The 20,625-nt window shown below is 34.4% G+C and overlaps 2 protein-coding genes across 3 annotated transcripts; both read left to right on the forward strand.

Moving 5' to 3' along the window:
• The first annotated feature begins 4,661 nt into the window (after positions 1-4,661).
• Positions 4,662-11,640, forward strand: LOC126712412 (protein PSK SIMULATOR 2-like). Of its 2 annotated transcripts, XM_050411733.1 has the most exons (13): positions 4,662-5,300; positions 6,553-6,797; positions 6,904-6,996; positions 7,087-7,177; positions 7,490-7,583; positions 8,122-8,219; positions 8,587-8,656; positions 9,913-10,016; positions 10,115-10,231; positions 10,405-10,481; positions 10,699-10,743; positions 10,875-11,059; positions 11,146-11,378. In XM_050411733.1, exons 1-13 carry the CDS (start codon positions 5,019-5,021, stop codon positions 11,151-11,153), a joined length of 1,509 nt encoding a protein of 502 aa, XP_050267690.1. In that variant the 5' UTR covers positions 4,662-5,018; the 3' UTR covers positions 11,154-11,378. The 2 variants fall into 2 exon arrangements, with proteins under 2 accessions (XP_050267690.1, XP_050267689.1); XM_050411732.1 differs by having other exon boundaries at positions 4,664-5,300; positions 10,875-11,640.
• Positions 11,641-19,131: 7,491 nt separating this feature from the next.
• LOC126712413 (uncharacterized) lies at positions 19,132-20,209 on the forward strand. The gene has a single exon (XM_050411735.1). The coding sequence runs from the start codon at positions 19,136-19,138 to the stop codon at positions 19,934-19,936; it is 801 nt and encodes a 266-aa protein (XP_050267692.1). The 5' UTR covers positions 19,132-19,135; the 3' UTR covers positions 19,937-20,209.
• The last annotated feature ends 416 nt before the right edge of the window (positions 20,210-20,625 follow it).

Consider the following 20,625-nt stretch of genomic DNA (forward strand, 5'->3'; position numbering starts at 1 on the left):
GTATGGGCTTGTCAGGTGCTGGGCTCCACGCTATGGTGTTGGCAGCTTTCTAGCTTGTACTGCTCTTGTACTGAGTTTGTCTTTTCTTCAGGCGTTTTGTGAGGCGTTGAGCATGAGGTTGTCCTCGGCTATATTATTGGGCCATCAAGAGGTTCTCCTCATACCTCCTCGGCAGTAGGGCTCCTCGGCTTGGGTTTCGGGCCCTTAATGTAAAGTGGGCCAGGATTCCAAATTTCAGGCCCCACATATATATATATATATATATATATATATATTGAGTTTAAATACAATTAATAGTGGTAAATGATGTCATTTCATATTAATTAGGCTTTTAAAGTTACAAATAGTATTAAGCGATATTAGTTTAAATTAGGAAAAAAAAAATACACTTTACTCCTTACAACTTTGATTAATTTTCATTTTAGTCCATTAACTTTGATAGCTCAGTTATTTTAGTGGGCTAAAATGGCAATTTTTTAAAACTTAATGAACTAAAATTATAATTTTTTAACTTAATGAACTAAAATTATAATTTTTTAACTTAATAAACTAAAATGATAATTAATCAAATTTACACTCTGTAAATTCACTCTTGCCTTTAAATTAATTAGAACTCATAGTCTTTTTCAATAAATAACCTAACATTAAACAAATTATCATTACATTAGGTTTGATAGACTCTAGATAAAATCTAATTAAATTAGCAGATTTATTTTGTTCAAATTATTTTATTTGACTTTTTTTTATTACTAATACTTATGAATTAATATGTATTATATATGTGTCAAAGCTTCTGAGGATTGCATGGTTATCAATTAGTTAAAAAGCAAGACTTAGGTACAGTACTTAAGTGCTGTTCCTTAGGTTCCCCTTTTAAGATTTTGTCATGTGGATTTTTTCTTATGGGAAGGAAGTGTATTTTTTAGTTAAGTAACCACATGGCTGAATCTTAAAAGGGAAACCTAAGGAACAACACCTAAGGTACTATACCTAAATTTTTTCCTTAGTTAAATTGTATAATCAAGTCAATTTGGGATATCAACCCTGAAAACCCAAACCCATCTCATATTTATTTATTTTTGAATAATTCAATAGTTGGGGGAGAGAGGATTTGAACCCTGAATTAGGGTTGATAGTCTCTAGATAAAATCTAATTAAATTAGGAGAGTTATTTTGTACAAATTTTTTATTTTGACTTTTTATTTATTACTAATGCTTATGAATTAAAATGTATTATATATGTGTGAAATTTTTTTAGGAATGGCATGTTTAGCGATTAGTTGATTTATATAATCAAGTCAATTTAAGATATCAATCCCTAAAACCCACACCCATCTTTTTTTTTTTTTTTGGATAATTCGATAGTTGGTGAAGGGGGGATTTGAATCCTGAATGCCTATGTTTAGTTGATTTATATAATCAAGTCAATTTAGGATGTCAACTCTTAAAACCCAAACCTATCTTTTTCTTTTTTTGTGGATTATTCAGTAGTTGGCGGAGAGAGGATTTGAACCCTAGTTGTCTCTATTGGAAACACCAAAAGGTACCAACCAATTGAGTTATAAGGCACCTAACAACCCATCTCAAATTATATTGGATTATAAAATTTTAAAACAAAACCAACTCAAGCCCTTTTAAGAAACAACTCTTCTATAAGTATAGAAAATTTCACCATGACATTGTCATAAAAAAAATAAATAAAAAGAAGAAGAAGAAGAAGAAGAGTGTGTAGTGGGTTCTAATTAACTCAATTGATAAAGTCTCTTATTATTAAATAATAGATATGGAGTTTAAACCTCGCTTTCACCAAAAATTGATTAATATCTTAGCCTAATAATAAGAATAATCATCAAAATTCTGTTATGCATATCTATCCACTGAATAAAGAAAAGAAAAAAAAAAAAAAAAAGAGTAAGTACCCGTTTGGATACCGATGAAATGCGTCTACATTTGCTTTTTTTTTTTTTGTGAGAAGCGCGTTTCTGTGGTTGTGGTGGCTTTTCCAGTGGGTCCTATGCATTGTTCACGGGACCTACAAACCTCTTTTTTCAACAAAACTTTCATTAAAAATTGGTTTCACAGCACTATTCACACATTTAAAAATTATTTTGTTACAATATTTTCAGTTTTCAGCAAAATAAACGGTATCCAAACACACCCTAAGTGTGAAATTTTTTGTGAAATGTGACTAATAAGAAATCATAAACCCATCATATTGGGGTACATGTTCCATGGCCACCCCTAGAAAATAATAATGTTTGAATTATAACACAAATCGTCACTATAAGAGTAAGATAAAATTGTAGACAAATCGACATATTAGAAAAACTACAAATTTTCACTCAATACATTTCTCAATCATTCTAGTTGTCATTTGTTTTATCTTTTACAGCAACTCCAACATCACATGATTGACTTTTTTGATAATTTTCTAAACAAGATATGATATAAACAATCTGATCAAGCACATATTTGACACAAGATCCGTTGACAAAATTATTTTAAATTTTGTTCCAAGTTAATCTAATAGGACCACTACAAGTCTACAATACTCCAATTTCATAAGCAAGAACTTTTACAAAACTTAAAATTGAACCCTAGTATATTCCCGGGAAAGAGCAAAGCTATTCTTATTTGGCTAAATGTAGTGATTAAACAAAAACATTGACTTTTATTTTTCTCATTAATATTATAATCCTTCAATAACCCAGTCTTTTTGAATGAATCTTGTTATAGTTGTACTTAATAAAAGACCTCACATCATGCGGGCCTTAGCTCGGTTTCAAACCTATGACATGTCCTTTACTCATTAATTTATAGACGTGGCAAGTTTAGTGCCTGTTTGACCTTTTAAACTCTTGCTAATCGCCTATTCGCCTAGACATTTTTCACTTTCATATTTTTTTCTTAAAACAAAAAAAATATCTGGGGTGGGCAAAATCCCAGAAAGTTCATCAAGGCTACAGTAATTTTTTTTTTTTCTCAGTAAAGCCAAGGTATGTTTGGTTGAGTTGAAAGCAAGGAGGAAGGAAAATAGGGAGAGAAAAATAAGGGGGAAAATAACATTTTTCACTGTTTGGTTCAGGAAAGAAAACAAAAGAGATAAAAAATGGGGAGGAAAATTTTCCCTCTGAGCCCACATTTTTTTATCCTCCCAATTTGGGAGGAAAAAGTGCTAAATGATGTACTTTACACAAATACCCTCATTTTATTCATCTCACCTGCCCCTCACATTATTCATTTCACCTGTGAATGATTATTATTATTTTTTTCCATTATTCCCAGAGGTCTTCACACAGCAACTATATAATATAATTAAACAATAGACACAAAAAGTGCAAGCCAATAGTTGTTAGTTATGTCATTCTGTTTGTTTGTTTGTTTTTTTTTTTTTTTTTTAAATTGTCTTCCCAGGTAGTAAGCAGGAGCCATAAATTTTAAATTATTATAATAATAAAATAATTAATGTAAATTTACATGTATTTGTGTTAATTTTTATATTATTTAATAAGTGTAAATATATCTATTTCTTATATATATATATATATATATATATTATATAATAAGGACATAATAATCAATTTATATAAACTATATTTTCCATCCTCCATTTTTCTCTCCAACCAAATAAAAAAGTTTTCCACCCCTCCAACCAAACACATATGAGGGAAAACCAAATCTTTTTTATCCTCCCACTAATTTTCCATCCTCCCACTTTTCCACTTCTCCAACCAAATGGACCCTAATTTTTCAAAAAAAAAATTATTTATTTGTTAAATATGATAAATTGCAAACGTAGGTAATAAATGATGTTAGTACTCAATAGTAAGTTTCGATAAAAATTAAGGATTTTACTTACAGATGTACTTAAGGTATTTTTTTAATAAATCATTTTAAAAAACTTTTACAAAAAAAAAAAAAAAAAATGAATCCAAGTATTAAAAGTAAAATTTTCCCAACTCAATAATTATGAAAATTGTTGTATCTTATTCCAGTCTCTGTTCCCAAGAATCCCGCTAACCAATTATGAGATAGAACAAACTTAAGATGTCCAAATTTATAATACATAGTTTAAATCTATTGAACCAACAGCTAACTTGTCTCTCAAGGAACAAGTAAGTTATTCTAAAATCACAACTATTTAATATAGCAGACAATATTGATTGTTTATAATTTTTACACGGAATTTTTTTTTTTTTAAGACTCACGGTCAACAATGGTGAAAAATGCACAACTATTCAATATATCAAACTATAAATAATTGTTTGTAATTTTTGTATGGACCCTACTTACACGTCAGATAGTTGTGAAAAATGCGCTTGAAATTGTTTGCGAGCGATAATTATTATTAATAGTGAAAATTCAGAAATTCAAAGTTTGAAAATGACAACGAGAATCACGTCAAAACTCGGACACGGTGGGCGGGACTTCGTATTATACTTAATAGTCTTCTCTTCGTTATCCCCGTCCTCGTTCTCACACTCAGACAAGGTCTATTTATTTTACAAAGTCATTGGTATTTAGTTTTGTTGCAAATATTTTATTTTTTTTTCCTCAAATTCTAATTAGACCAAAAAGAAACTAAAAATTTGTTTCTACCACGAGATTCTCGTTGCCTTTTTGAAACGCGGTTGTATCTCTCTTTTCTCTAATCATAAGAAAGTCCACTGTCTATATAACATAGTCAAACACACGAATTACATTCCCTCTTGGCTTCTTCAAAACTCTCTTTCTCTCTCTCTCTTGTCTCTCTTCCTCTTGTTCTTTCTTCTTCTTAATCATAGTATTCAATTCAGCTTTTGATTCTGTCTGAATTCAACAACTCTTTTACTGTCTCTCTCTCTATATCAAGTCTGTTTGGTTACGTTGACTGCTTGCAAATAGTTCAGAACACTGTTCTATTGGTCTCAGCTCATTGATTTTTGTTTTTTTGGATATAAATTTTGTTACTTGGAAAAAGTTATGCTACAAAGACAAGTTTGAGAACTCATTGAATTTGGACAGCTTTGGGAGTAACAATGGGAGGTTTATGTTCCGGCGGGACGGTCAAGCAAAATCCAAAAGTCACTGGGGATTATACGAACACGAACAAGATCAAAACCACCAAACAAGAAGTCCCCGACTGGAGTTCAAATCCTTATGCAAATGGTATCACCAAAACCACCAAACCAAAGTCCCCTTTGCCTGAGCCTAAGCCGGGGCGGCCAAAGCCGTTTCCCAGTGACTCCAAGCCACCAACGCCGCCTAGTATCAAGCCATCGCCAACTCGGTCCACGCCATCTACGCCAACTAGGCCATGGGTGTGTGCTTTTATGACTATTAATTTTGTTATGAATTATGAATTATGACTGTTGTTGTTGTTGTTTTTTTTGTTTTGTTTTATTTATTTATGAATTATGATAGTTGACTTAAGGTTAGACGAAAAAAAAAATCATTGGTTATACTATGGTAGTTACAAGAAATGCATAATGCAATTAGTAGTAGCTCATTTGGTTTGAAATTATAGGTGTTTGGGAATAAGGGATAGTTCATGTTTCATAGGTATATGCTATGAAATTGATTGTTTGATGAGAAAAGAAGTTGAATAGAGCTTTATTTGCAAAGCCTAGAAGTATTAGATCTGCATAGTAGCAAAGAAAAAGTAAAAGGAAAGGAATTATATGTTTGAGCTATTGCCAGACAATTCAGAAGATGGCTCAAAAGAGTAAATTAACTATAATCTGAACAATCAGGACGGCAATTGATGCTGGATTAAATATGCTACATGATGAATCTACTCGACCATGGTGCAAGGGCATATTTGATCCTGATCTCAGTTCTCTTATTGAGATATTTTGTCATCCTCATCACAGGAGCTAATATTGGGAACAGAAGTTTCATGTTTCTCAGCACTAGTGACTTAAGAATGAATTCATAAAACAGTACTGGGAAGTGGGAATATCCTGCTTGGTTCAGTAAGCATAAAGAAGAGTGGTCATCAAGTAATTCCTTGTATTTTGGAATGAGTGACTTCCCTGAACATTTTAGGGGAAAGGAGAACTATACTCCTATAGGGGCTATTGTGATTTGCCGCAAGTGAAGCTTATATCCACAGGTGCATGGAAAATAGTAAAATTGATCCTGAATTCCTCTAAAGTTTGAACAAGTAGTATTAGATGTATATCTGGGCTCAATGATCTGAGACAGTCAGGAAGAAATGTAAAGCACCCTGATCTGTATTTAATGCAGTAATAGACATCAATTTTCTCTTTCTTGATGATTTCTGTTCTCAAAATCCGAAAACATAAGATAGAACAAATCTTTTAAGCCAGTTTGTATATATTTTCTTGTATAATCTGGATGCAATAAATGTTTCACTGCTTAGATTAGGGGTACAATTTTTCTGAATGTTATTCAAGAATGTCTATCTGGGTTTGTCATGTTAGATTATTAAATAAACATTCGAATTTAGTGATCTTGAATTCTGTTTAAGGGAATATTGTTCCCTTTATTGGCATTTGATATACTTTCATTCATATTTGCTTTGGTTTATTTTGTCTTTTGCTTTTGTAGATTATCCCGAAGGGAATGTTTAAAAAAGGGCCAAAGGTCCATGGCATGACTTCAAGAGGGAGCACAATATCTATATTGGCATTTGAAGTAGCAAATACAATAGTCAAAGGTGTGAGCTTGCTGCATTCTCTTTCTGAAGAAAATATCCGGGTTTTGAAGAAAGAGATCTTACATTCAGATGGAGTAGGACAGTTAGTTTCCACAGATATGAAGGAGTTGCTAAGTTTTGTTGCTGCTGACAAAAGGTTGTTTCTTGTTACAGAGAATAGCTTGCTTTTGCTACGAGTTGTTCTTGTCTATAATTTTAATTTCTTTTCTTTCTCCCCATCTTTTACCTTGGGGCAATTTTAGGCAGGAGTTTGAGGTCTTCTCACGAGAAGTGATTAGGTTTGGAGATCAGTGTAAAGACTCACGGTGGCACAAATTAGATAGATACTTTTCCACGTAAGTTGAATCATAAAAGGCAGTTCAGATATATAGCTCATGTTTGCTGACAATAAAAATATGATTATTGGACCGGTTTGTATATTTCAGATTAGATTCGGGCTATCCAAGCCTCAAACAACATAAAGTAGATGCAGAAACGACCATTAAGGAGTTGACTGCTCTAGCTCAGCATACTTCTGTAAGTTAATATAAAGATTTGCATTTATATGTGCGCCTAGTTGGTGAAGTAGTGATTAAGCAATGTCATATGTGGCATTTGATCATTCTGTATAAATGCTAAATTATACGTTTAGTTCATTCTTCCTAATCCCATCTGCTATATATATAAGCCCACTTCTGAGACATGTTGGAGATGTTTTATCAAACCATTTAAAGTGTAGACCCTGCAATTTTTTACTATAAGGCTATATTTCATGCATTATTTATGTTTTCCATTTTATCTATCTACAGTTGAAATTGGAATTTACACTTGGCTATATCTAACTTGTAGGAATTATACCGTGAGCAGCAAGCTTTTGAAAGATTTGAACATGACTTTCAGGGAAAGATTGAAGAAGCAGAGTCCTCGAATCTTCCTCGAGGAGGTTAGGCATCAAAAAATATTTTAAACTGGGCAAAGATTTGTTATATATGTGTGTCATATTACGTGGAACTTTTGATCAGTGTGATTAGGGACATGCAAAGCAATATTACCGAAATTTGTTATGGTGATTAAATATAGTCATGTGCTGTTGGACCAACAAACTCTTTTTTTACATATCAGTAATCATATGTCATGCTACACAAATAAATAAAATATGTATATTTAAAATCAGGCAACAATACTGTCCAGTAAGTAATATTCTTGTATTGTTATTTGAAGGATTTACTTTTTAAATAACTCAAAAAAAAATCTCTCTGCTCTTATTGGTACTTATTTTTCATTTTCTACCTTCTGTTGTGCTTTGTTGGCCTTCTGTCTTATCATCATTTAGATGTATATTAAAATTTTTGGTGTGATGTCATCAGTGTCCTCTTAAAGTTGTTAATTATGGATTAAATCTTGAAAATGTTTTCTAACTGCTAACTCCTTAGCAGTGGTGCTCTAATTTTATTAACAGGTCACTTTATTTGTAATTGTAGGAGAGAGCCTCGGAGTTTTTCAAAGTGAGCTGGCAGAACAAAAAAAGCTTGTAAGGAGTTTGCAGAAAAAATCCCTTTGGTCGAAAAATTTGGAAGAGGTATATAACTATGAGTGCATTTTATTATTTCTGAAGAGAGAAAACTGTGATATTTGGATACCTAGTATAAAAATTTAGTATCAATTTGCTTGTAACAATTGTTTTTCAAGGTCGTTCGTGCTTCAATTTATAAATTTAACTGCTATTTTTTGGTTTGTTTTTGTTGTACTCTGTGAATTCAATATTACACTACCTCGTTTGATGTAAATGGCAGTCAAGTATAAATACCTATTGATTTAATATGAAACCTATTATAAAATAGAGGAAAGTGTCTACGTTATTCAGTCTCACTTTCCGTAGTACAGAGTACAGTATTTGTTTATCTTCGCAAAGTTACTCATTTTCCAGATTCTGTTGCTCATTGCAGATTATGCAGAAGCTTGTAGATGTTGTTACCTGTATACATCAAGCTTTTTGGAAAGCATTTGGAACTAGTGGTATAAAATCAACATCCTATAACAATAAATTGCCTCATAAATGTGATAAACATGGTGAATGTGTTATTCATGATTTTTTATTTCCTTCTCCCTACTCCAAAGGACTTAGTAAGTTTATCGCTTGAACTTGACCCTATCAAATGCATGACTTATCATCTGAGTATGACTCAACATTTTATTTTATGGATTTGTTTTTTCCTGAAGCAGTGAGTGTTAGGAGTACCACAAGAGAGTACTTTGTTTGAAATGAAAGTCTCTGTTAAATTACCGATTATCCCAAAAGCTTAAACTGTTAGGAAATGGTGAATTTAATTATTTAATCATAAGTCTAACACTCCCCTTCACTTGTGGGCTTAAACTTTCCCTTTATAAGTGGGGGCCCAACAAGTGGGAATTTAACATTTTAAATGGGAGGTAGAGTAAAATCAGGGATCGAACTCAGGATCTCCCGCTCTGATACCATGTTAAATTACCGATTGTCCCAAAAGCTTAACTGTTAGGAAATGGTGAATTTAATCATTTAACCATAAGTCTAACAGTCTCATACTGCCAAAGTGCAAGATCTGCAAGGCAGAAAGTTGTAGGGTCTGTAGAACTTCTGTTACTGTGGGCAAGTGGGTATTGTTTAGGCTTTAGGAGCATTTATCATATCCATTTTTAGGTATACAGATTATTCACCAATATTTCAAAATTTACTCTAGCCACTCTTGAATCTCTCAAGAATGTTCATCTTTTTGCTGAAAATTACTACAGCCTCTGCCTATTGCCAAGTATGCCCCAGTCATATAGGACATAATAGATTTGGTTTAATTGTGTTTTCCTTGCAGCCTTTGTCTCTTACAACTATTTGGGCCCTAGTTTTACTACAGCTTTTGCCTATTGCCAATGTAATAGTTTTGGTCGAAATGTGTTTTTCCTCTTGGTTTGATGTCCTAATTAGAGTACTGTTAAACAAAATCAATGACCTGTCAGTTATTCCTTGCATGTGTTAAACTAATTTCTTATGTGAAATAAATCTGAATGTGGATTCAATTATATGCAATTGAATTTCATTACCTAGATTCTTTCTTTTAAAAAACATGGTTTTATGATTTCTTTGCAACATGGCATTATTTTTAAATTTGCTAGTATCCATCCACTATTGATTTTCCAGATCTCCTCAACTACATGTCATGAGGACGGATTAAGACTTGTTGTCTTAGGAAGATGTGCTTCATTACTTATAAAATTCTTATGGAGTTGTCATTTCATGACAGGTATAGCATTGGTCAGCAAGGAACCTCGTAAGGGTTCCGAAAGACTTGGTGAAGCTGGTGTTGCATTACACTATGCCAATGTAATCAATCAGATAAATATCATTGTGAGTAGAAATCTCCCCTTTTTGGTAACCACTTGTTCGTATATTTGGTATAGATTTTCCATGTATATGTATGTGAATGGAATGTTATATGCTAACAGGCATCTCGGCCAACTTCCCTTCCTCCAAATCTGAGAGACCAATTATATCGGGCATTGCCAACCAGTGTTAAGACAGCTCTACGTTCCCGATTGCTTGCGGTTGATTCCAATGGACAGGTATTTCCTCTGAAGAAAAACCGTTTCAATTTCTTGTACTTTTCTCTAATTAATTCATTCTATTGCTTCCTGGAAATTCAGCTTTAAGTGTCTTTCTTTGGTCACATGGTGTATGCGTTTACACATTTTTGTAACTAACATTCTTCATTGCTTCACACTGTCTTTCTCTACAGCTCTCAATTTTTCAGGTCAAAGCTGAAATGGAAAAAACTCTCAAGTGGCTTGTTCCAGTTGCCACAAATACCATTAAGTAGGTTATACAAAGTGTTGGGATTTTTTTTTTTTCTTAACATGTCTAAATTCTACATGCTACCATTCCATTTCTGGTATATATATAATTGAGTGTTCCAATTTTCAATTCTTTTTTTCCTCTCTTTTTCCGGGGGTTCTTTTCTAAATTTTGAGTATTGTTAAGAGTATTTCATTTAAATTTATGCTAATTTTCCTTTTATTTCTGTTGGTGACAGATTACATCAGGAATTCGGGTGGGTTGCACAATGGGCAAAAGATAGGTTAGTTAAAAGGCCTTTGTGTATGTGTGCATGCATGTGCCTGTTTGTGCTTGTGTTTCCAATAATGGAATATTTAATGGTTTCATAATTCAATAGAATGATATTTAGTAGTGTTTGTTCTCATTTGACAGTTACGAGTTGGGCAAGAATTCAACCACACCCAGTAACATGACCCGCCTCCAGACTCTCTATTATGCGGATAAGCAGAAAGCAGATGAATACATTCTTGAACTAGTGACCTTGCTTCACCGCGTGATCAGCTTAATAAGACGCAGAGATCATGGTTTCAAGCCTCAACCTTTACGAACTCCAACTCGTAAGGCGCTATATTTTCATTCCAAGATGCAGCATTTCCAGTCCATGAATTGTAGTTCTAAAATCCATGGAATTCAACCTTCTCAGGAAGATAGAAATTTGTTAGATGAGGTGATTGGAAGTCTGAGAGTGCCTGGAATCAGTAAAAGTCAGGAATTTGGTACGGCCAAGAAGAGTGAGACAACAGTGTGGCCTTTGAGCAGGAGCACAGGAAGTTCTCCAAGTAGGGAGTTGGGTGCAATACAAGACTTCCAGACTGATGTTAAGGATATAATGGATGACCTAGAATATATATACAGTGAGGCTTATTAAGGATATCATGGATGGCCTAGAATATATATATATATATATATATATATATATATATATATATATTCAGTGAGGTTTCTTAATCGATATCCCCTTTCAGGCATTTTTTTTCTTCACTCCCAAAAATTATTTATTCATTTGCCTCCATCTCTTTATTCCGTGGCATTTTTGGCCAAATTCTCATTTCATCGTGTATATCCCTGTATAGGTGGGATCATTGTAAGTAACTTAGTATATGATATGATGATTATATCACAACTTTTGTTTCTGGTTTCTCAAGTAGTAGCCCAGTGGAATAAGAGATGGAGGCAGTCATACAGTTCAGCTTCAAAATTCAGTATCTGATAGGTCAAAAACGTATTGATCACTTTTAATGAATTAACCAATTAATTAGCTAAGTTAATTAATTAATTCAATTAGCATGTAATAAGCATGGTAGCACAAACAAATCACCAACTAAGTTAAAATGCAACGGAAAATAAATTGACACGGTGATTTGTTTATGAATGGGGAAAACCTACACGACAAAAACCTCACTGGGTGATTTTAAGGTCATCACTTGCGAGAATTCATTATCATCCCAACAAGCTGTTACAAGTAAATGAATTTCAGTACCTTATACCAATCTACAGTTGAACTCTTACCTCAATACCCAATTGGACTTGTTCTGTAATAATAATCTCCTCTTTCAATGCACGGTTCCCAGTACATGACTAAACAATTTGATGCGCGTATTCTAGTACGTGGCTTACTCAACAATTGAGAAAGATGTTAGCTGCAAAGTTTTTTAATTTATCTACACGATGAAGATCACGAAATTCCTTGGTTACAAAACCCTATGGTTCACAATATGCTTGTGAAAAACTTTTGCATTGAGTTGCATAAGTTGTGACGGCTCTTAAAACAATCCTTATATATATTTACGGTTGTGAGAAAAGAAAACTCAAACATCTATTCACGGATTAGAGTGAAATCAGATTTGAAAAACTGATTTTCATAAACCTCAATAGATACCTTTTCTGTCAAGCAGCTGTCAAGCATTGAGCTGAAACAATTTTTTTAAACCTCAATAGACTTGCATAGTTTTAACACTTGAACTTAAAACCTTGTTCCTTAAAGTATTAAACACATCCTAGATCTACCCAAATATAAGAAAAGTGCATTTTATCAAAGAATTAGCTAACTTTATATTGACATATATTCCTAACATGATTCACATATGTCCTAACTATCTCCCCCTTTGGTAATCCATGACAAAACCACAACAAACAAATGAACATATGAGAGAAGTCATAAATCACTCAACTCATACTAACTTGTTAAATACAATAAAATCTATCTTAACACAAACTCTTGAAAAACTTTGCAAGAAGAGAGTTCATGACATGGAAGACTTTAACAACCTGTATTTCTGAAACACTTTAAACAAAATTCATCACGGTATCTTAGGTTCCGTTTGGATACAGTTGAAAACTGAAAACTGAAACTAAAAACTGAAAAATATTGTAGCAAAATAATTTTTAAATGTGTGAATAGTACCGTGGGACCCATTTTTAATGAAAAAGTTGCTGAAAAGTGAAATTTGTGGGTCCGTGAACAGTACACAATGTGCACTGATTGGCTGAAAAAAATTTGAAAAGTCAAAATTTGCGGTTACTGTTCATTAAACGGTGCATGAACAGTAACCGCAAGTCTAAAAAACACGTGAAAAAAAAAAAGGGAAAAAACACAAATGCGCTGGAATCAGCGCAATCCAAACGCAGCTTTAGTGTGAAACAGAAATATAAGATTGCTTACAATATATATGAAACATGTGCATAAAGAGAAAAAAGAAACAACACATGTAAAGATAGGTAAATAACATACATCAACATATATATATCCAAGGATAAGTACAATGTATGTCAAATGGTCACAAGACTGGTATACATGAGATAAGTGTAAAAGAAAGAAAAGAAAAGAAAAATACCCTCACTACATCCCTCGAAGTATAAACACTCCCCCTATCACAAAAATCTCCTATGCTAACTCTCCCCTTATATACATGACTACTCTCATCTCAAAACCAGTCTCTGTCTATAGCTGCTTCGGTTGAAGCTGGGCCTAACTCTGTCTGACGGTAGCAGCGTCTATGGCACACATCACTGAAAAGTGTGTAGATTTTGGATAAGAGATAGAAAAATGGTGAAGAAGCCTTATGATAGCGGAAGGAAAGATGAGCTTATCATGAGTCATCGTATTGCTATAGACATCTATGAGGGAAAGAATGAAATGAGAGGGAAAATCAATAGAGAGGCCCTCAAGGAGGGATAACAAAAATCGAGCACCAGGCTCTGTGATAGAATTATAGTGAGACAAAGGATGGAGAACGAATTTCATCACCATGTTAAGGAACCTTGGACCTTTTGCAAAGCCAAAGCAAGGGGTGTTTTGACGGTCATCCCAAAATGAAGGTGTCTCACAAAATAAAAATGAGAGTTCATCTTTGGACACGGTCCTCAAACGATCACAGCTAGGGTAGTCAGGATGCTCTAGCCTAGGAACGTGTAGTACCTTAGATACAATATTCGGAGTAATTACGATGCACGTACCTTGAATGCGAGTGATAAAATAAGGTACAAAGTAGTCAAATCCATCCACATTGGGGTAAAACTCCTGTATGATCACAGAGGGACAAGTGACTGGGATGATAGTGGGAATGTCAGTCTCGGAAAAATCCAATAAACTAACTTGGTGTTTCGAATGAATGCCTTGTCGAGAGAAGTTCTCCAAGAAGTCCGACTTGGCTATCTCATCACAGAACCTGACATAGGAGGGGGTGGAATCAGAGGAAGATGCCCCGAAACGAAGAGGGTTCCAAGACGGAGTATATTTGCGTTTAGGTGCCATAGAGCAAACTAACGCAAGAAAGAGAGAGGGAGAAAGAAAGACACACAGAAAAGCACCAAACAAATCAATATAAGAATATAAAGAAATGAAAGTACGTATGCATGAAAATGCATGAGCATGTGATATGTAACATAAAAAGCATCATGGGCTTAGCCCAATTCAAACCTAACAGCACACAACATTTCAACATATATAGCACACATCTATAATGCATGAAAATATAGTTAAAATGCAAATGTAATGCAATGCATGATGTTTTAAAATCATTTAAACAAAAACCCATCCCAAGAATTGCACAAAAACTCCAAAATTTTGAAAAACCCCAAAGTTTATCAAAAATCCCAAAAATTAGGTTGAAAATCATGAAATGCATGATAAAAAGAGAGAAATAGAATCATACCAAAGGAAGAAATCAACCTTGAGACCGAAGATTGAGTGGGGAAGTGATTTGGAGTGAGAGAGAGGTGTTTAGGAAGGTGAAAAGTCTGAAAGGATCAAGAGAGATCGAGTAGAAATGAGAGAAATGTCATGCGGACCCTATTTATAGAAATCCCAGTTTCTCGATGTATCGAGAGGTGTCGAGAATTAAAACGTGAGAAATAGCTATTGAACAGCTATCAAGAGATGTCCATAGCAAATAAATTTCGATGGATCGAGCAGTTATCGAGCATCTAGAAACTTCCTCGATAGATCGAGTAGTTGTCGAGCAGTTATCGAGATTGAATCTCAAGAATCTCGATGGATTGAGATTGAGATAACAACTATCGAGAAAGGAAGCTGAAAAGGCTCAATAGATAGTCTAGCTGTCGAAAGGTATCGAGAAGCTGTTGAGATTGCTTAAAAATAGTTTTCCAAAGAAGAGAAAAACACAGACATGAATGCAATCAAACATGCTACTCAACCAAAGTTCCAAACAACATTTTAAGCTCTCAAAAAAATTCTCTCATGAAAAAAATGTCAAGCATTTAGATCCAAAACACACACTAAACAAGTCTAACCAATTTTATATTTCAAAAACAAGTACTTTCATAGATTCTGAAATACTTAACATTTGGCTTCCTTTCATTCCATAACTCATATGGACTCTTCTTGGTACCGGGTCTAAAATACACCTTATTAATCATATGACATGCAGTGTTAACGGCTTCTTTCCACAAGTTTCTAGCCACATCCTTGTTGTGCAACATGGCTCTAGCCATCTCTTGAATAACCTTGTTTTTTCTTTTTACTACACCCTTCTACTGAGGAGTAATAGGAGCAGAGAATTCTTGAGATATACTTGATCTCATGCAAAAGGACTCCATGTATGAGTTCTCAAATTCTTTACGATGATCACTTCAAATTCGATCAATCTTCAAGCTTTTCTCATTCTGCAATCTTGTGCATAAGGCTTCAATGTGCTCAGGAGCATCAGACTTGGATCGTAGAAGGATGACCCAAGTGTACCTAGTGAAGTCATCTACCACAACCATGATGTATCTCTTTCCACCAAGAGACTCGGTTCTGGTTGGACCCATGAGATCCAGATGCAATAGCTCCAATGGTCTAGATGTAGCGGATGTCTAAGTGCTCGGATGTTTAGCTTTCGTCTGTTTTCCAAGCTGACATGGTCCACACACCACATTGTTCACTCTACTGAGTTTTGGTATCCCCAAGACTGACTCATACTTAGATACAATTGAAAGATGTTTGTAACTAGCATGTCCCATCCTTTGGTACCATAGATCTTCATTTGGTAAACAAATGCTATTGCACACAATATCAGCATCAGGAACTAAACCATAACAATTGTCTAGAATGCGAACACCACTTATGAGTTTCTTTCCAGACTCATTCATGACAAGGCATTTCCCTTTTGAAAATAGTACCATAAAGTCTTGATCACATATCTAACTTATGCTCAATAAGTTTACTCTCACGCCTTATACATATAGAACATTTGCAATGTTTGGCAGTCCATGTAAAGAGATGATTCCTTTTCCTTTAATGTGTGATTTGCTCCCATCACTAAAAGTGACATTACCACCTTTTTTAGACTCAAAAACCTTAAAGAGAGATTGGTCTCCAGTCATGTGTCTTGAGCAGCTGCTGTCAAGGTATCACAAACACGTGTTCATAACCTTAAATGCAGACTTCATCATGAAGCACACTTTGTGCTTAGATAACAGATCTGTGGGAATGGTGTTTTCTCTCATCTGCCTTTTATGAACAAACTTTTTAACTTTCACTCTTCTCAGACGAACTCCTTTACACATTTTCATTCTAAGACAGTCTAGTTTCTTCTTTGTCAAGTTAAGATCTTTTTCGATAATCATCATGATAGAACTCAAATAACTTTTAGACTTGCATTTGCTAATACACTCAAACAAGTAGAGATTAGAAAAATATGATGTATTTGAAAACAAAGATCTTTTTAAGCTAGTTGCAGCCATAACAAACAGAGGTCAATGAATCATACAACAAATATTAACCCTAATTAGAGTATGTCTGTTCTGATACCACTTGATAGGCCAAGAATGTATTGACCCCTTGTGATGAATTAATCAATTAATTAACCAAGTTAATTAATTAATTCAATTAGCACGCAATAAGCGTGGTAGCACAAAAAAAATCACCAACTAAGTTAAAATGCAGTGAAAAATAAATTGACACGGTGATTTGTTTATGAATTGGGAAAACTTATATGGCAAAAACCTCACTGGGTGATTTTAAAGTCACTACTCCCGAGAATTCACTATTATCACAACAAGTGGTTACAAGTAAAGGAATCCTAGTATCTTATACTAACCTACAGTTGAACCCTTACCCCAATACTCAATTAGACTTGTTCTGTAGTGACAATCCCTTCTTTCAATGCACTGCTCCCAGTACATGACTAATCAATTCAATGCACGGATCCCAGTACGCGGTTTACTCACCAACTTGAGAAAGATGTTGACTGCAAATTTCTTCAGTTCATCTACACAATGAAGATCACAAAACTCCTTGATTACAAAACTCTACAGTGTACAAACACAGCAGTTTCTTGAAGAGAAAGATGAACTAGGGCATATGTCTCCGGTTCATAATATGCTTGTGAAAAACTTTTGTATTGAATTGCATCAGCTATGACGGCTCTTAAAACAATCCTTATATATGTTTACGGTTGTGAGAAAACAAAACTCAAACATCTATTTACGGATTGGAGTGAAATCAGATCTGAAAAACTGATTTTTATAAACCTTGATAGATACCCTTTTTGTCAAGCATCGAGCTGAAACAGCTTTTTTAAACCTCAATAGATACTAGTTGTCCAGTTTTAAAATTCAACACTTCTTCACTTGATTTTTGGATAGACTTGTATGGTTTTAACACTTGAACTTGAAACCTTATTCCTTGAAGTATTAAATATATCCCAGAAAATTCAAACCAAACCAAACCCAAAAAAAAAAAAAAAAAATTCCAAATCCAAGAAAACACAAGCCACAAACCCAGAAAAAAAAATCAGATCTTGCCGGCGCGATCTCGCGCAGGCGAGATCACGACGTCGATCGCGATCGCGCCGTCGCGAGATCGCGACGTCGATCGCGATCGCGCCGTCGCGAGATCGCGACGTCGATCGCGATCGCGCCGTCGCGAGATCGCGACGTTGATCGCGATCTCGCCTTCGCGAGATCGTGCCGTTGATCGCGATCTTGCCTTCGCGAGATCGCGCCGGCGAGATATTCTGGATTTGTGGCTTGTGTTTGGTTTGGTTTGAATTTTCTGGCATTTGGAATTTTTTTTTTTTTTTTTTTGGGTTTGGTTTGGTTTGAATTTTCTGGGATTTGGAATTTTTTTTTTTTTTTGGGTTTGGTTTGGTTTGAATAAAAGTTGGAGAGATCTATAAAAAAAACAAATGCTCAATGATATCACTTTTAATCAGGAATAGCATTTGATCTGTGCTATTCCTGTGTTTTGTTCTCAAAGAAGTTCTTAAGGAATAAGAAGTCCTAACTTTTTTATCTTTGTTATGTTTGTTTTTCTTTAAAAATGTGTTTTTCTAACGGCAAACGGAGAGGTGGGTAACAGAGCCCTAACGGAAGGCACCTCAGGTGGGCAAAGTGATAAGTTTTGAACCACGGGTAGGCATAGTGTTATCGGGCCTAACCTCAGGTGGGTTTACTGTAATTATCCCAAAAACAAAAGAAGTACAAAGGATTGAGATTCTAACCAAAAGAAAAAAAGAAAGGGAAACATCGAGAATGAATCATATTACAAGTCACAGTTTAGGGCTTTATCTAGTCTAATAAAGAGAAAAGGAGATTAGAAATTTGAAGCCTTTATTCTTAACATTAAGTTTAGGGACACAAATTTTCACAATTTCTTCACAATTATTGATGTGGCATATTGTGATTGGAGCATAATAAAAGTGGCATAATAATAATGTTGTTAAACAAAAAGTTGTGTCCTTAACAATGCTCTCTTCTTAAAATTTCATAAACAATGAACTTTACAAAATTAGCTCTTCCCAAAGGATTGGATATTATTGGAATTAAGGCCACTTTTGATTGAAAAGGCTAGTTTTTAGAGATTAAATTCTACAAAGATTTCCTATAAAGCATATGTTTAACCCTCTAGATGTCCTTAATTTAAGGATCTAATTCTAATTATTAAAGTGCCTATTGGAATAGGTTAAGCCTACTGCACTTTTTTTTAACTGCGCCTCAAATATGAAACCATGATTTTCCTATTCTATGTATTTCTTTCTTAGTTTTTGTTCTACAATACTAACTATCTAATCTCATGGAATTCTCAACTGCTCCTACTTCACAAAATCGGTTGCACCAACTTCATTGAGTTCATATAAAGCTCCCCTAATATATGCACATTCACCACATTTGCTCTGGAATTCATAGCAATGAAGACCTTCACGACCCACAAATTTCTCACCATTTTCTCTCTTCTTATCTTCCTCTTTTCCTCTTTGTTTCCTTCTCAATCTTTGTCCCCTGCAGGTACAATTCTAAGAACCACAAAACAACAAGTCCTAGCCAGCCTCCAACCGAGTCATGAAACCACACCAACATCTAGCTCATCCCAGCTTTTCCTCACTTCCCCTTCAGGACAATATGCGGCCTATCTCCTAAGAGAAACATCCAATGGTGCTGGAGGCTTTGGAAGTGAATTTTGTTACATCCGAGTCCAAGAAAGCAGTGTGATTATTTGGGTATCCAAATGTGCTTCTATAAGCAACATTAACACATGCAGCCTAGTTTTTTCAGATGTGGGACTTGAAATATTTGATGGGAGTCGATCTGCATGGGACACAAAGGCCAATGGGAAGCTTTTGAAGACATTGAATTTGCTTGATTCTGGGGACATGCAGATAAGAGACAAAGATGGGAAGCTTGTGTGGAAGGCAAGTGATAATCCTATTATTAATCAAAACTGCGGGTCCCAGCCTTCATCAAGCTTTAATCAGCCATTTTCTTCTACCAATCAGCCTTTATCAGGGTTTAACCAGCCATTTTCTTCTACCAATCAGCCTTTATCAGGGTTTAATCAGCCATTTTCATCTCAAAATCAGCCTTTTGGGACTAATAACCAGCAAGGTTTAGTGGGCAACACACCTTTTGGTAATGGGGTTTCAAGAAAAAAACCATTCATGGGAGGAGTTGTTTTAGCTTCTCTGATAATTACGTTTGGTTTTATTGTTTAGTATGATAGTGTTGACAGACGTATCATAATCAGCATTGCACATGGCCTGTGTGTGTATGTTTTTGGACATTTTGGCTTATATGACGATTTGAATTCATGCATTCTGTTGCTAGGTACAAAGAAAAACATCTTTTTTTTAGAGTTGCACTTTTGATGGTGGAGTGTATCAAGTGTCCAACAATTGACATGGGTGCGATGGAACTATCCAAGAGCGTAGTTTAGTGGTAGGAATTCCTTGTAACCTGAGAGCTTTGAGTTCGAGTAATAACATGTTTCAATAACATGTTTCACTATTGTTTAAGTGGTGCTACACCAATATGTCATATATTCTTAAGTTCAAATGAGTTGGGAGATGTGAACACACAAACTCCCTTTTTTTATTTTATTTTTTTCTTTTAAAAAAAAAAAAAAAACGGTTGAGGATGGTTACAACTTAGAATTGATGCTAGATAAATATGATAAATTTCAAAGGAAATTTTTTGAAAATAAATATTACTGTCCTATAATAATCTTGTATATTTATATTTACTAAAAATTGAATTAAAAAATCATAAGAAAGAAAATTGAATTCTATTAAAAAATCATAATAATGAATAAGTTTTGGAAATTGGGTGATGAGATTTTCTGGGTATCCGTGGACATGGGTTTCGGCTTTGTTTGTTCTTAACAATTTTGCATACGCAAGCTTCG

This window comes from Quercus robur, chromosome 2 (genome assembly GCF_932294415.1).
Source record: "Quercus robur chromosome 2, dhQueRobu3.1, whole genome shotgun sequence".
NCBI classification, from domain to species: Eukaryota; Viridiplantae; Streptophyta; class Magnoliopsida; order Fagales; family Fagaceae; genus Quercus; species Quercus robur.